Here is a 15,952-nt window from a genome sequence, read left to right as displayed (position 1 = left end):
ATCAAATCCACACCACCCATCACTTCAAAGGGCGGAGCGGCGAGCTCAGTCAGCCTCCGGGCAGGCAAAGCACGGCTACAACGGTCCGTCCGTTTTTACCGTTTTGAACCTTAAAAATAGTCTACATTATAAACTGACCAAAGAATTCACTTCCTACTTGGAGTTGATTAATTGCGGAGAGTTTTCCGATAGTAAGACGTACGTTTCTGGTCCGACTTTTATGTTGGTCTATGGAAAAGTCTACTATCGAGGTTTGGGGTTAATATGTCAAATAGTGCAAAGTAACCGTTTTTACTTTTGGTGATTACTTTTACTTACTACATATATATAAATGATAATTCCACTTTTCTTTCCTGGTTTGACAGTATTTGTTTTATAAACTATCTACGTGCAGGTTTCCCCTCTCGATACCGATATAGAACTGGAATCATCGGTCCTCGTCATCAATTATTACCCTGAACCGTTTTAGTACCTTATTTTCACGGCCGAGGAGTGAAAGCGAAAGTAGGAGGTGTAAAGACTAGATAAGATCTCGCGCCGGTGACACCTGAATTACAGACCCTCGGGCCTAATGTACCGTGACAGTGATCGACGTAACACAATTACCCTTGGGTGTACAAATCTATCGACCAATTACAAATATCGAATATTTTTATAACATCCTCTATTCCTTTAGTAATAATAGATTTTTTTTTTCAATTTTTGAGTAATTGAATTTTGTTCAAAAATGAAAAAAATTCTTTATTCCCTTTACCAATAACAAGCGAATGTACACAAAATAACCGCATAAAGAAAAATTAAAGACGCGTATTATTGATAGCAAATCATTTAATGTTTTAGTAATTTTACAATTAACCAACGTGTGATAAGTACATTATTGCCATTCCGATAGTATAGATCGGAATCTTCTGAATATCCTAAACTTGCCTAAGATGCTACCAATAAAGACATTCATAAAATGAATGACGGCAATTTACATTGAAATCTCGTATCAATCCACAAATGTTTTATGCGCAACTTTTAACCAGCACAAAAAAAAAAATGAATCTTTAAAAACTTTTCAAAGACAGTAACGACATTAAGATCTAGAAGATGGACCATACCTGGAAACTGGGAGTAGATATTCTCCTTACATTCCCTCCGCGTTCTCAGCAAGTCATAGATAGACTGATACATTGTGTTACTGGTAATGACACGAAACGTAAACACACAAATCCGATTTATTCCGCGACACAGTCCAACTGGTCAAGTGGTCATGATTTGTACACAAGGGGTCAAAGAATACTAGCTAAGTCCTTCATTTACTGGGATCTGACTGTATTAAATGCCCGTCACCAATTGTAGAGTTGTTGGTAATCCTCTTTTCCAGCGTCCGTTTTCAATTAAAATCCCGTTTTTGTCACTAACACATTAAGATGATGCTGTTCGATAAATCTAAGTGTCCGCCTCAGCATCAGGGGGTCAAAGTTGAAATATCGGGAAGTCCATTCACTACTGTAGAAACCCCACTGTCTATTAAATTCCTCACGAATGTTGACAGAGAGCCTAATGCTTGTTGAGATTAATCCGTAAGTATTTACTTTGCAATGGTCACAATCACTATAAGGCCAAGACTGACAAACGCCTAGATGTGCTCTGCCGTAGTTACCATTTAATAATGTCACAATAATACAGAACGAAACGACTATATCCCTATCCGAATGCTCTGAGGGCATTATGTATTTATTTTTTAAATCACAATGGTCAATTTTTATACATCGAGGCAACAGGCCAGTTATAATAACTTGCTTGACCACAACAATAAGACTACATAGTATAATAGAGGGATGACAATGGGTCGTTTGAGTCAGTGAAAGCAGTTTGACCACAGGGGATAGATAGGGCTGGTATGACATGATCTTATCTGTGACTCTACACGATCCCGGGGGTCGGGGTCAGTGCCATAAAAATGACATCCTTACCCTACTGGTCAGTTATGACTAAGGGTCATCATGCGTTGATTGTACTTAAGCCCTGATTAATTCATTCGTAATCCGATACCAATCTTATATGTGTAACCATGATCAGTTCAAATCACAATTAATTTTCGGGTGATTATGATGTCACAATTATTTTTACTAAATACATATTTGTACATCCTTTGTCATTAAAAAAGACCACAACAGAAAGACGTGATGATACCTCAATATATATTTGTAAACAGTAACGGGAACTAGACCTGCTTTACAGAAACCGATGACATGTCTTTCATGACGTCTCAACAGCATCGCAGATTCACGTTAAACCAAAACGTCACTTTTAACTTTAAACTCTTAACAGCTAATTATAAATAATACTTTATTTTTCAATATTTTTCAACTCAAACTATTCTTCAAATGTCTGTTAAATTGACATTTAATAAATCACTTCAATTCAATGTATACTATTATATTTTAACACATATTTTAACTTCTCACAATATGAGTTACTATCTAACTACATGTATAAATGAGCAAAACATTTTTTTAATTGAATTTACTATTACAAATTAATTTGAAGGAAAATAAATCAACGTATTCAAATGAACGTGTACACGTAAACGTCGTCTTTTTATTGGTTCTACTGACTGTCAAAATATGAATTTCATTTTCATCTAGTGCCAATGATCTAGTGGCTATTCTCTCTGTATACAATAGTACAACTGTTCAATTAAAGGCAATGACTGTCATCAGCTGAGATCTGGACGTATTCCCTAGAAGATGGTTACTAACATAGTATTGTGTAGAAGATATTAACATACTTCTGGTAAATCGTCTGTAACATTTTAATGATGTATAAGCAGAAAAGATCCGTCTAGCAATTTACTGGCTCAGCACCCATAAAGCCAGCTCGAGTGTTTTTTAAGCACTTGGAATGGTTTAATTCTTTGATCCGATCTGTCTGGCTTGAGGATGTCTACCACGTGTACGCGTTGTCAAACATTGTAAATAAATAACATCGTAAAGAGATACGTCTGTACGTTGTTAATTTCAGTTCTTGTTGCTTTGAGCTTTGGGGGTCATCATTGTGTGATATAGTGTAAATTATGTCCTGTGCAGAAATACAGAAAACATAACATAAACACACAATACAATCACAGAATTTCAAGTAAAACCGGAGTTAGATGTGTATGTAATAAGCACCAGTCCTTCTCTTATAAGCAAATTTTGAATACTTGGATAGGTTTGCAGTTTTTGTATTATTTGACGGCAGTGTTTCTGACTTGAACTTGAATTTGGACTTGACTTGGGCTAAAAGTTTCAAATAAATTTCTTTCTCGGGTACGAATAAAAGGTTTTAATACAAAATTGAAATTATCTTCGCTGTCTCTGACTATGCTCAATAGCTAATGGCTGTATCTCGATTTATAATGTGGTCATGATTCATATTTATCAATCATTAGTCCTTATTGTTGATAATTTAAAATGCCATGTAACAAGCCTAACGGAATTCTCAGACTTTTTAGAACATATATCTGATATACACTCACAGTCAGTCGTTGTTGAACAATGATCCCGACTTCATTATTAATGACGTAAAAAACACTATTATGACCAGTTCTTTAATAAATATAGCGAACTGAATTTAAACGGTCATTTTGCGACCACCGAATTTTGTAGCAATAGTGATTTAAGTCTCGTTTTTAAATTGAGCACGCGCCAACACGTCTATCCCTTTCCCTCTGTGTGATTTATCGGTCCATTACGCGTGGCGAAAATGACCATTTTTTAAAGTTCAAAGAAATGTAATTGAAATCCTTGACTAATTTCCACATTTTCGCCTGTTGGACGAAATATGTGCGCAAGCTGTTTGTCGTTTTAGCAAAAAGGAACCGTACAAATTGATGACATATTGAAGGACGACCTGAATCTGCTCCGGTGGGCAGGGTTACCGGAAAATGGGCAGATTACCTCAGTCAATTAGCGAACCCTCGCAGCAGGTGCGAGTAGAGAAATGGTCTATAGACTGTAATTGTGACATTCGTGATGGATTTCAGCTAACCGATAGGTCTTCATCAACGACGGATTTTAAATTCTTGGTTCAATAAATCGTTTGTAGTGACATCACCCCTAACCAAACCCCTAACCTTTAATTACACAACTGACGTTGTAGTGACATCACCCCTAACCAAACCCCTAACGTTTAATTACACCACTGAAGTTGTAGTTACATCACCCCTACCTAAACCCCTAACGTTAAATTACACAACTGAAGTTGTAGTTACATTACCCCTAACTAAACCCCTAACCTTTAATTACACAACTTAAGTTGTAGTGACATCACCCCTAACCAAACCCCTAACGTTTAATTACACAACTGACGTTGTAGTCACATCACCCCTAACCAAACCCCTAACGTTTAATTACACCACTGAAGTTGTAGTTACATCACCCCTAACCTTTAATTACACAACTGAAGTTGTAGTTACATCTCCCCTAACTAAACCCCTAACGTTTAATTATACAACTGAAGTTCTAGTTACATCACCCCTAACCTTTAATTACACAACTGACGTTGTAGTGACATCACCCCTAACCAAACCCCTAACGTTTAATTACACCACTGAAGTTGTAGTTACATCACCCCTAACGTTTAATTACACAACTGACGGTGTAGTCACATCACCCCTAACCAAACCCCTAACGTTTAATTACACAACTGAAGTTGTAGTTGCATCACCCCTAACCAAACCCCTAACGTTTAATTACACCACTGAAGTTGTAGTTACATCACCCCTAACTAAACCCCTAACGTTTAATTACACAACTGAATTTAGTTAGAAAGCTGCATTGGTCCATTGTGACGTAACTATACCAAAATGTTATCAGCTAATGCTAGAGTACATATAGAATTATCCACTCATTTTGACCTTGACATTTGATTTTGACCCAACCCGAATGAACCCATACGATTCAGTTTAAAAGGAGAAATCGACTTTGACCTTTGTAACTGTTTTTGAGCAGTTTGACCTAGGTGATCTTGACCACTGACGACACAATACCTGGTATATGGCCGTTACGATCTTGTTGTTTAACTTGACCCTACTCTAGTGGAATCTTTGTATCCTTTCCAACAAAATGCCTCACCAATGAACTATTAGTATACATCCCTATACAATAATGCTTCAAAGTATTGCCATTATGGAATGTAAACCGAAAGACATATCTTCGGGACCTTGACCTTTTTGAGTAAACACAACCAGTACCCAAAGGAACCCACTATAACAAGTGTCAAGATGCTCACTCAACTAGTTCCAGAGAAATAGCGATAAAACAGTTTCGTTTTGGGTTTTTTCAGTCTCAAAATGAAACTTGCATAACAATGTACCAAGGTATATTTGCTTGTGCAATTTGAGAAAGAACCCAGACAAAATTGAGATATAGAAATAACAAAGGCCACCATCCAAGATGGTCGCCTTTGCTTGAAGCCATCTTGTTATTCCAATTAGTGTGAAAATAGAACTTGCACAACTGAGGACCACTTAACAGATACAGAATCTGAATTTGTCGTTCCAAACCAAACTCTACCCACAGTTGTCGTCCCCTATAGTGGCTGTTAGGGACGACAACTCTAGATAGAGTTTGTTAGCAAACATAACTGAAGGAATCACTAAGACCACGGACTTAGATAACAAAATCTAATCTAATTCCGTGCTAAGACTTCCCGTTTTAGGTTTGAACAAAAAAACATAAATTAGGGCGGCTTCCCCAGTTGCCAATAAGGAAGACGTTAATGTTACCAAAGTACGGGCAAGCCCTGTATAACGGTACGTACCTGTCCGGGACACACCCTGTCCTTACATCGTGTTGATGTCCAGATCTACAATTTCAAACCTGAACATCGCAAGAGGACCCAAGAAGGACATAGAAACGCGGAATTTTGGCCAGAAATAAGTTTTAATTGTAAGGTAATAAAGTGCACACGTTTGTCGCCGATATATCTATAGCTGGATAAAGTATAATAGGAGAAAGAATGTACCTTTCACACGTAAACCGGTCACACGTGTCTGGGACAAGTCTACCTGTGTGTACGATCATTTGTCATGGTCACTGGACAGTTACGCTGACCCCTCAGGGCTAAAAAACAGTAAATCGTTTGTAGGGGTCTGACCAGTTACATGGCTTGGAAAAAACCTACTCGCTACTAAACTGGTCTACATTTTATGCAGACGATTATTTTTGACAAATAACTAAGTTTCATATATATCACTCCTCTGTATACTGTCGATGGATATTGAACTGAAAATGTATAACGTGTATCGATAAACTTGTATCACTGTTTCAGGACAGACGTAATATAAGTTAATATACAGTTCTTAAAACGGTGACATTCGCGTCATCACTCGGCCCTGAAATTATTAATTAAAGGAAGTGATCGGTGATGCTCGGATAAGCAAAGATGGAGTTCACAGTATTTTTGGCGATATAACCGATTAAAGAACCATTTCCCTAATGACGATGTACATTTGAATAAGTACAAACGAACTTATAGACTGCACCCCTACTGAAACACAGCCGTACTTCAAAAGTAATATGTACAGGGGAAAGTCGGTTGGCCTGCTAAATGCTTAAGCTTGAATTCTTTATTTATCTACTTTTCAATATTTGGCATGTGTTGTAAGCTATTAGTGTGACAATTTGTATGTACCGGAACGATTGAATTTTTCAAAATGCCTACCGAGACAAGAATTGTTGGTATTATGAAACGGACTATAGTTTACACACTTGCACACTAAAAAGCTGTAAGTGTGCGTGAGATTGTATACCACTTAAAATTAACGGACCTTCAAAAATACGTAAAGACACTATCTACCCGAATCATCAAACAACATAGGCATTTATCAAATGGCTGGCTTCATTTCACTTATAACAGTCAACTGGGTTATCAGTAGCGCGTGTACTTTTTTTTAACTGAAAAATTCAAGTTTACCCTGAAGTCGGCGATTCGTTGTCCGGGAGAACAGCTGTCATATGTATATTCTGGATGTATTTCAAATTTAACACCTGTTTCCAGGTGATGTATATTTCAAAATGTTGCGTCGTGTTACACCTGTCCTATAGGTATGCAAAAGTGATACGGTAACCTATACCTGACTTAAGATACCCATCGTTATTCTCATAAAATAATTTAATGTCGTTTGAATTGACCCCGGAATTATTAGATGGCGATATTCGTTGGATAACGACCAGTTATAAAGTACCTAGTGTCCTAGGTGTCTACATCTCTGTAAGATAGTCGGTACCTTGGTCCTAAGGCTCGTCAACTTGATACATTGACTTGTTCGATTGTTATTATTGGTATTACCTATTTCTCTTACATTATGGTCACCCTGGATATAACTATTATGGTCACCCTGGATATAAATACAGACATGCACACGGTTAATTGAGATATATAATAATTACTTGTAAATGTCGTTATACAGATAGTGCTAACTATTACCATACATTAATCCGAATTGTCCAATGCTTCATCATCTTAACGAAAATAGAATTTGAACTTTCAATATAACTCGTCTATATTTGTATGTATATGGGACTTTTTTATAAATTGAAAGAAAGGTTTTATTTCATGCCGCGTTATTTTCTAGCATCTAAAATGCGGAGAGTGGGTAAGGACATATCCTCTCAAAGCGTCAAACTTAGGAGATTTGACACAACTTGCTTTAAAAGTTCATTTCTTTTGATAGCATTCAAACTTTCGTTGTATGTTACATGTATTTAATTGTCTCCCCTTTTAAATAGCTCTCACTGACCTTATACACTACGATTCTTGTTGTTGTTGGTAAATATATATTAAATAGACAAATTTCTAATTAAAGAAAGCTTGGCCACAGACGTGTCCCGATATCTCAAACCTGGGACTCCGTGATCTTAAGCACATAAATAGATCTCTAGACATATATGGACAGGTACCTGTCCCTTCAGAGGCGTGTGTAAATATTTGGCCTCGTTTCGCATGATACAATCAGAAGGCGGAATATGATAATGAGTGTAAAGTATGGTACTTAACTGCTAGACTGATAACAAAACAGGTCTGAAAGGACTTGTTTGTCATTGTAAAGCCCACTAATACATACGTACACGACCCTTCAATATTTCGTCTCATAGTCTTTCTGCAGACAATAAACTCGACAAGCACTAGCCGTTTAAAAGTTATATATGCTTAACAATAGCTAAAATGTCCAGGTCTTTATTATACAAGGACATGGAGATTTTTATTCTTCGCTCAAAGTTTATTTGGCTCAACATTTTGACGTTTGACGTGTCGATGACGCTGCAGTCCAGTGAGCGACTTGTAAACAGTTACCTTTAATGGGTTATGAAATAGTCTTTGTCCGCGCCATCATTATTTGAACAGTTCGTTCGTTTGTGATTTATGTATATGGATTCATTACATGACTAGAAAAGTCTTAAATTGATCAGATTTCAGATTCGTGAAGGTTCAGCGGGTCAAGCGGGTCAAAGGTCAAAGGACCGTTTTCAATTGCACAGGGTCCGTCAGGAGTACCAACACTCCAGTTCCCTTCGCTAATATAATACAAGGGACCCACTCGTTTGATGGTTAGTTCAGACAACCTCATCAATGTTAGGTATAAATTTGATCATTTCATCTGTTTACAAATAAACAGTATTTATTTAAACCAAACAATCTATGGAAAGCGATCCCCTCGAAACGTGTCAGATGCCACAGTGATGTAATGTGTCTATTGAATCAAGAGGTCATAGTCGACCCTTGACTATAGGGTCAGTGGATCGCAGTGTCCGTATACCATCACGCTTCAAAACAGTCGAGTGGTCTTGTACTCACTTGCTTTCAACGGTCAACAAAACTTATTTAAATTTCTCAGTGACATTCGACAATTGACAAGGTCTAAAATTCTAAATCAATACCATCACCGTCTGTTCGATGAATCGTCGAGACCTGCTTTTACAAGTGGCGATGGAGGATAATGGAGGCAATCTGTTATCTATGTGTAACAGTATTTAATTTCTACAAGTCTAACATATTCCTGTTTACACACTCTTCTTTCTATAAACTGTCATTTATTCTCAACAGTAAATTAATGCTGAAGATTTACACAGAGAACACTGCACGCCGATATGTCACATTCCCATTTATTATATATAGTTTTATCGTGTACTGTTTGTACCTTGAAACATAACTACTAATATACGCCTCCGTAGAAGAACCGTTAATTATAAGAGTAATAAAGAGAGGATTAGTATAGTTGGTGCTCAGAACATGAAACCCTTTCGATTTGGGAGCTACAGGCCAGAACCGAATTTTGTGGTAAGGGTTTTGTATCTACAGACTTTAATGGTTAGAAGATGGTTTATTGTCCATTTCAGTTTAATATATTCGGTTATTAGTATATAAAGCCACAGTTACTAGTATATAAACCCAAGTCTTACATGGATAAGTTTTTATAAAAACTTTTCTGACAAAAGCAAATTGACAACTGTGCTACCAAATTCTAAGTAAACAGTTTTTGAAATGCAATTTCCCTTGAATGATGTTAAGAGGAGGCGGTCACCCATTTCTGCCCTATTGTATGGAGGACAAGAACTCACACCCCCGTTTTACGACCTGGTGGATTTGAATGGCATTAATACTGGGCTAGTGGTCAGTTTTATCGAGTCTGACCCCGTCTGCCCTGTATTGTGTGTACGCGCCTGTAGTTTTAGCGCTATTACTACACTGCTATGATCTCGCCACAGAACAGCCAATTTAAGGAGCCAATATTAGTATTTTATATGAACTTCTTAGAGCAATAACTTTCTTAGAGCCATATTTTCATTTGAGCTAACAATTTTATTAATTTTCATCTTTTGAATAAGGCTGACGCGACTGGTCGCCTTACATTATCTGTGAACCCTTGTGCTGTCCCTGAATCTACCCACTCAACCTGCAACTCCGATCATATGCTTTCATCCAAATTTATATACACGTCATCTCACTAAACATTATTGTGTTTGCTTTCCTTCCGGTCTACAGACAATTTTCTGCGATAAGTGTCCAGACAATGTATGTAGTGTGTACATGACCTCATCTTCCAACTGAGCGAAAACCGAATCTTGGTCATTTGCAGTACATGTATATGATGAAATCCATTTATGTTCCTTGACACCAGCTTTTTTTTTTATCTAGAAAGGTACTATACTTTGAAGCGACAATTAGACCATGACGTCACAATTTATTGACGTCACTGAAAACAAAACTCGTGTTCGTAGGGTAGGGAACGATATGAAGCATGCACTTGTATTTTCAAACCTTAGCGGATTTCTACAGTTACTGTCCAGTTTCGTGAGAAGGAAGGTATGGATAAATAAATAGTGCTTTAAAACCACCGTCAGCTGTTGTTGGCGTAGTATCATGCGATGCATTGCACCATCAGGACAGAAACTGGATCTTCTGATTAATGTTTATAGTCGTCTACTAGATTAAAATCACAATCACCGAAGCTGCCTATACTATCAGTGTCAGTGGGTGAACGACTCTAGTGTTTGCTAACCGATCAGTTATTGTATTTGCGGTTCTGTGGCCACGAAGGTCCAGTATTGATGTGCCGGTGGTACAGATGGCAGGGGACATGTTCAAACGACAATACGCGTAAAATTGATCATGTTCCATTTAATTGGATCATAAAAAGGTGACCCTCCTTTTGGCTTTGGTCTGTTATGTCAGGACCTTTGACTACCTATCATTCAGTGTTCATTCGCGCCAACCCACTGGACAACTGGACATATTGAGTATATGAATAGGAAGTGTCAAACAGCCTAAGCATCAAGCTGCGCTCCCTCTACATTTACTATCATCAGTGGACGGACGACTGGCTAGAACAGCATACTAGTAACCAAGTTCTTTACAGACGTTGGACTGACCAGATCGGGGAGCGTGTAGTATATCTACATTCCGTTTCACATATTGGGTAAAAGTACCATTTGGTCAGGTGGGAAAAGTTCAGATTGCTGTACGTTAGATTAAGCCGAAAGTAAAGTAAGTCGAATTAATAATGTTAATGGTATAGGTATAATTCATCGCAAATATTTATTAATTTCTTTCGAAGATGGTAAATTTTTAGTACACAGATTAATTAATTGAAATTTAAGTCAATCATCATAAGTCTGCATGTGTCAATGTCGGATTAAGATTCTTTATAAATGTATTAAATATGAAATCATTTCCTGCTCCGCACTTAAATAACCATTTCTGAAGGGAAGTCCTTGATCCGTGTTCTAATTTCAGAATTCATATCACAGGTCCCAGGCTTTGTGGTATGATAAGCATTACATAATTTCCGATAGTACATAATCAAATATCGACTGTATTACCAGTAGTCCAGGTGCGCCATCTTCTACGATAATATAAACATTTACTGTCAACAAATCATAGAAGATTATAATACCTCGCTCCTCAGTTACCTGAGTCCAGACAATGAGAGCTTCGCTAAAGAATGTGCATTGTTATCGGTTGAAAATGAACATTTCTGCACTTATTTTGAGTTCTATAATTTTGAAACAAAATATAATTAATTTACTTTCAGATCACAAGATTAAATGAATTTTGATTAATAAATTTAGCGAAAGAATTTTAACGATTTTTAAGTTAGTCACACTTGGAACATCAGCTTCACTGTCGTTACCGGAAACGTCAAAGACTTAAAACAGACTTTGGAATAAGTTAAACTAAGGACTATTTTTTAAATTTGGAATATATTTGAAATTATTTCACAATGAAAAGCATATTTTAAGTAGTCAAAAATGATTAATAGGGTGTTCAAGAAGCACTTGGACGGGGATTAGAACTGAGGGAGCGTTTGAAGTACCGTCATCGTGTTTACAGAACGACTGTACAAGGCTTGTTCAGAGTCGTTTAGATAAGGCTATATTGACTCGAGGTCTACACATGTAGCCACAGCGGGGTGATGGACAGGTCTCCATTGTCCAGATCTAATCTCCGGCCATTCGGTGGGCAGTAGTGGTCAACCACTTGTCAGCAAAGACTCAAGATTCTTGTTTGTAAAACAACGCACATGGCCAGTAAACTTGTAGTGGATGTTTACTGGTCATATAATATTAGAACTAGCATTTGTTGTCATCTGCTATAACACACATGGCCAGTAGAGTATTGGCGATGGTCAAGATAATCATTAACGTTACGTATGCTGCAGCAGATAACATACTCACATCTTAAATATCACCTTGATGACTTGAGATGAAACGCAACTCAAAAAGAATTGTCATTCATATGTTGAAGGTCCATTGAAATATAATTATATAAGTAGTTCACTATGAAATTAGTCCTACTGTTTGGCTTACCACCTTATTCGGATAACTTATATATGAACAGACACCTGCTTTCCAGAGGGAATCCATGCTGTGACCATACGCCCTTACTCAGTAGTAGCAGCCTCTGTACCACACTCCGGTCTATAGAACTAGGAGGAGAATGAACCTTTCTTTGTGGTATTGAGTTTAAATTGTTTATACGTGTTTTATGTTTGTTCCGTCTTTTGTTATTTCCCTACAAGTTACTATGTAATTGAAAATGGGCACTAAGATGACCTGAAATAGTAAACTCCATCAGGCTAAACATAATATCGGACTAGCTAAAATCAACGTATGTTCCAAATTACCAAGGGTTGGGCCCGTATGGACCTCAACATACACAGATTTCGTTGTAATAAAATTATCGGACCTTTCTGACACGACCATTCTTTGGGATGATAATAAACGACGTGGACCAGGCCAACACCCAGATAACCTAGCGCACTTTATCGGAGATAAATTCGGTAATGGTAAGTTTCACCGGTGTCTGTGATTTATGCCGACTTCGTCCCATCCCATTTCATTTCCTATGCGGCTTGTTTTTGTAAACACATAAGCTATAATTACTGAACGTTTCCGACACAAGTAGACATGGCCTTTATATTTTATTTTGAATTTATCTACTATAATGTTTTATTTTGTTCGAAATTCTCTTGATTCTATTGAAAATGGTTACCGCTAATTGTACCGTTCCTATCTAAAGACACTGACCCTAATTTTGCGGGTGACGATATTGACTGTTGTTGGGGTTTACAACCAGAGTAACTGCTTTTGTCAATACTCCTTTACGACTCGAGGCAAGCGCGAGAGACTTTACCTTAAAATTACAAGACCTCCACACGTCAATGGGTGTTAAAATACGGACACAAAACCCGAACAACGCAATAAAACATTCATGAATCATAAAAAAAATTGTGAGCGAAACAACATTGTGAAACTACTTGCTATTAAGTCAAACTTATCATCCGATAAAATGGTCACTTTATACATTGCCGGACACTGGTCATTACTTCCGTGTTCAGTTTCAATAGCAACCGAGCGTGTCCGAACAGGCTATACCACCTTTTACATGGTAACGTTGTTAGCTTGTTGACCACATACAGACCAGCAAGTGTTAACCGGCTATTAGGTTATTGAAACTCCTGTATACCGGACAATGGACGTTATACCCTAGACTGTCCAACCAACATATAGTGGACAATGGGCAGTACGTACTAGACACTGACCACACAGGATCAGAGAGAACGGGGCAGGGGCTCTTGCTGAGAAGCTTTAGTGTAGTCAAAAACTCCAACGTAGCCGGAAAGAAGTGTAAGCTGAGAGACGGGAGGTGATGGGGTACCTGATGACCGCCATCTCCTACAGACAATCACCTATACAACATGGGTTAATCTTGAGGGTTAACGTTAAATAATCCGAATCAATTCAATTTTGTTATATTTTGTATCAAAAAAAAAAAGATGACATGATCGAACTACAAATAAACACAACAAAAACATACACGTTAGGCACCAATCAACCATTATACAATTTTGTAAGTTGGTCCAGGAATTTAATAGTTAAATTTTATCTGGCAACTCAACCAGAACAGGTGAAACCATGTGCTTGTCCGAGCAATGATATATAGGTGAGGGAGTACCTGTTATTGTGATAATGGCACGGTAAGGTAGAGCAAGACCTCTTACTAAAGTGGTGGCCTGTCTTTCATTTCAACATATAGCTATACCCGGGAACAGATCACTATATTTATCGTATATTTTATCCTGGACACATACCAATCATGTGTAGTTTAATTAGGTACTATTTTGGTAGATATGTCGTCAACGTTTTATTATAACTCCTGTTGAAATGTGACCGTGTGAAATTACGGTCTACAGATGACCGTTCTACCCAAACAAACTAACTGAGCCTTGGAAAAATATGGTCAGAAACTAACAAAACTGGAGTTGTTATCACTATAAGTTAAACATCAGCTGAATGAAATAGTCTGAAATAGATAATGATGTACACACTTCATCATCTGACTATTCATATTAAACAGTGGATAACTGCACCGACCTCCTTGCAGCTGTCCTATATTTCATTTTTAAATCGATTCAAGAACCTGTGTCGGACTGGAGACTAGAGTACACATGCCAACATGGGATGTCAGTCCTCATACATTTGTATGAAAATAAATTTTGTTTTCTGTTGATGAATTCATTTTCAATGAATGATAGAAGATCTATTATAGATATATATTTAAACTATACTTTTAACAGAAATATACACATATATATGTATGTATATGTGATAACCGTAAAATAAAGAAGAAGAAGAAGAAGAAGAAGAAGAAGAAGAAGAAGAAGAAGAAGAAGAAAAAGAAGAAGAAGAAGAAGAAGAAGAAGAAGAAGAAGAAGAAGAGAAGAAGAAGATTTCATTGAGGAAGGGGCGTACATAACATCATATGATAAAGTATTAGCTTGTGTTCAAATGGTATCCTAACAATTCAATTGTAACTAACGTATCTTACCGAATCACATTTTTAAGGTGAAATGCGTTTTTTACAACGTCGTACAAAAATGCATTTATGACACACATTCTAGTACAGTTACCTAACCGTAAATATCTGTGAGAAATAAAACAGACTCTGAGCACACACCCCTTTAAAGATCTAGATCGGGGCTAGAGATATGGACTTCCGAAGTTAAAATTATAATCCTTACAAATTAATGGGGGCGGGTGTAAGATTTAAACTCTACTTATCTGACGGGAAGCATGTTCAAATAAAATCTTCAAAGATAAGTAAGACACATGTCCACCTGAGAAGTGTGATGTACATATTATTATTTGTAAACAACGCTAGCTGTCACCACACACGTTTAGGATTGAGCCTCGGTGGGCGTTCTCTCTCCGTGTATTATGTACACATGCACATTAATTGTAGGGGTTCTTGTTCAAAATATATTCTCACAACATCAAAGCGTGTCGAGAACATTTCCAAATCGAAATAATTGTAACCAGACGTACCATGTCGGTCGAGTTTACAGCCCCGAATCCCAGCAGGCGTACGGCCTTATAACTCAACCCCGATACATTCGAAACCTTAGGCGAGACATCTGCTTGGCCTATGTCAGTATTTGATATCGGCTACAGCGATGGTAGCAGACACTGTTTTACACTAATCTAGCATGCACATTCAATATTTTTACATTAGGATGTACGTAAAAACTTACCATATCTTCGACAATTTCATAAATCCAGTGAAAATTGACCCGTTCTTTTGATTTCAGTCATAAACATGCCCCGAAGGAACCTTCACACGTTCGCCGAGTGTTGTCAATTTGTTGTTGAATAGAGCGCCAGGCCGTGACGTCACCGATTTGAGCTACTCTGAGTGGACGGTTCGTTGCAGGTGCTCGTATTACCAGTCTATAGCCTGTTTCAACATTCTAGTTTCCTTAATGGCATAAATAATAACGACTAATCTCGGGTCAGAATTCAATTACGTTTAGGACACGAATGTGCTAAATAAGACGAACGACATGGTAAATTTGCTGAGTGTCACGGAATATTTACTTGTTTTATCCCATCAACAAAGAGCTCCTACATGCTCAGTGTAA

The 15,952-nt window shown here is 37.4% G+C and overlaps 1 protein-coding gene across 4 annotated transcripts in view; it reads right to left on the bottom strand.

Annotated features, from left to right (window-relative positions):
• The window catches only part of LOC110451061, a 35,078-nt gene extending 19,416 nt beyond the window's left edge, over positions 1 to 15,662 (bottom strand). The window contains exon 1 of one of the 4 annotated variants that reach the window (XM_021498908.1): positions 15,566 to 15,662. Coding sequence is in view for 1 of the 4 variants with exons in the window: in XM_021498907.1 (XP_021354582.1) it covers positions 1,104 to 1,176 (73 nt within the window). In the remaining 3 variants the exon portion in view is untranslated. Of the gene's footprint in view, positions 1 to 318; positions 483 to 1,103; positions 1,628 to 5,793; positions 5,855 to 15,565 lie in introns of those variants that run through there. The other 3 variants (XM_021498910.1, XM_021498907.1, XM_021498909.1) reach the window with 3 other exon arrangements.
• Between the last annotated feature and the right edge of the window lie 290 nt (positions 15,663 to 15,952).

The sequence above is a fragment of the Mizuhopecten yessoensis genome, unplaced genomic scaffold (genome assembly GCF_002113885.1).
Source record: "Mizuhopecten yessoensis strain PY_sf001 unplaced genomic scaffold, ASM211388v2 scaffold5789, whole genome shotgun sequence".
Classification (NCBI taxonomy): Eukaryota; Metazoa; Mollusca; class Bivalvia; order Pectinida; family Pectinidae; genus Mizuhopecten; species Mizuhopecten yessoensis.
Note: the sequence above shows the minus strand (reverse complement) of the source record. Positions and strands in the feature narration are given on the sequence as shown.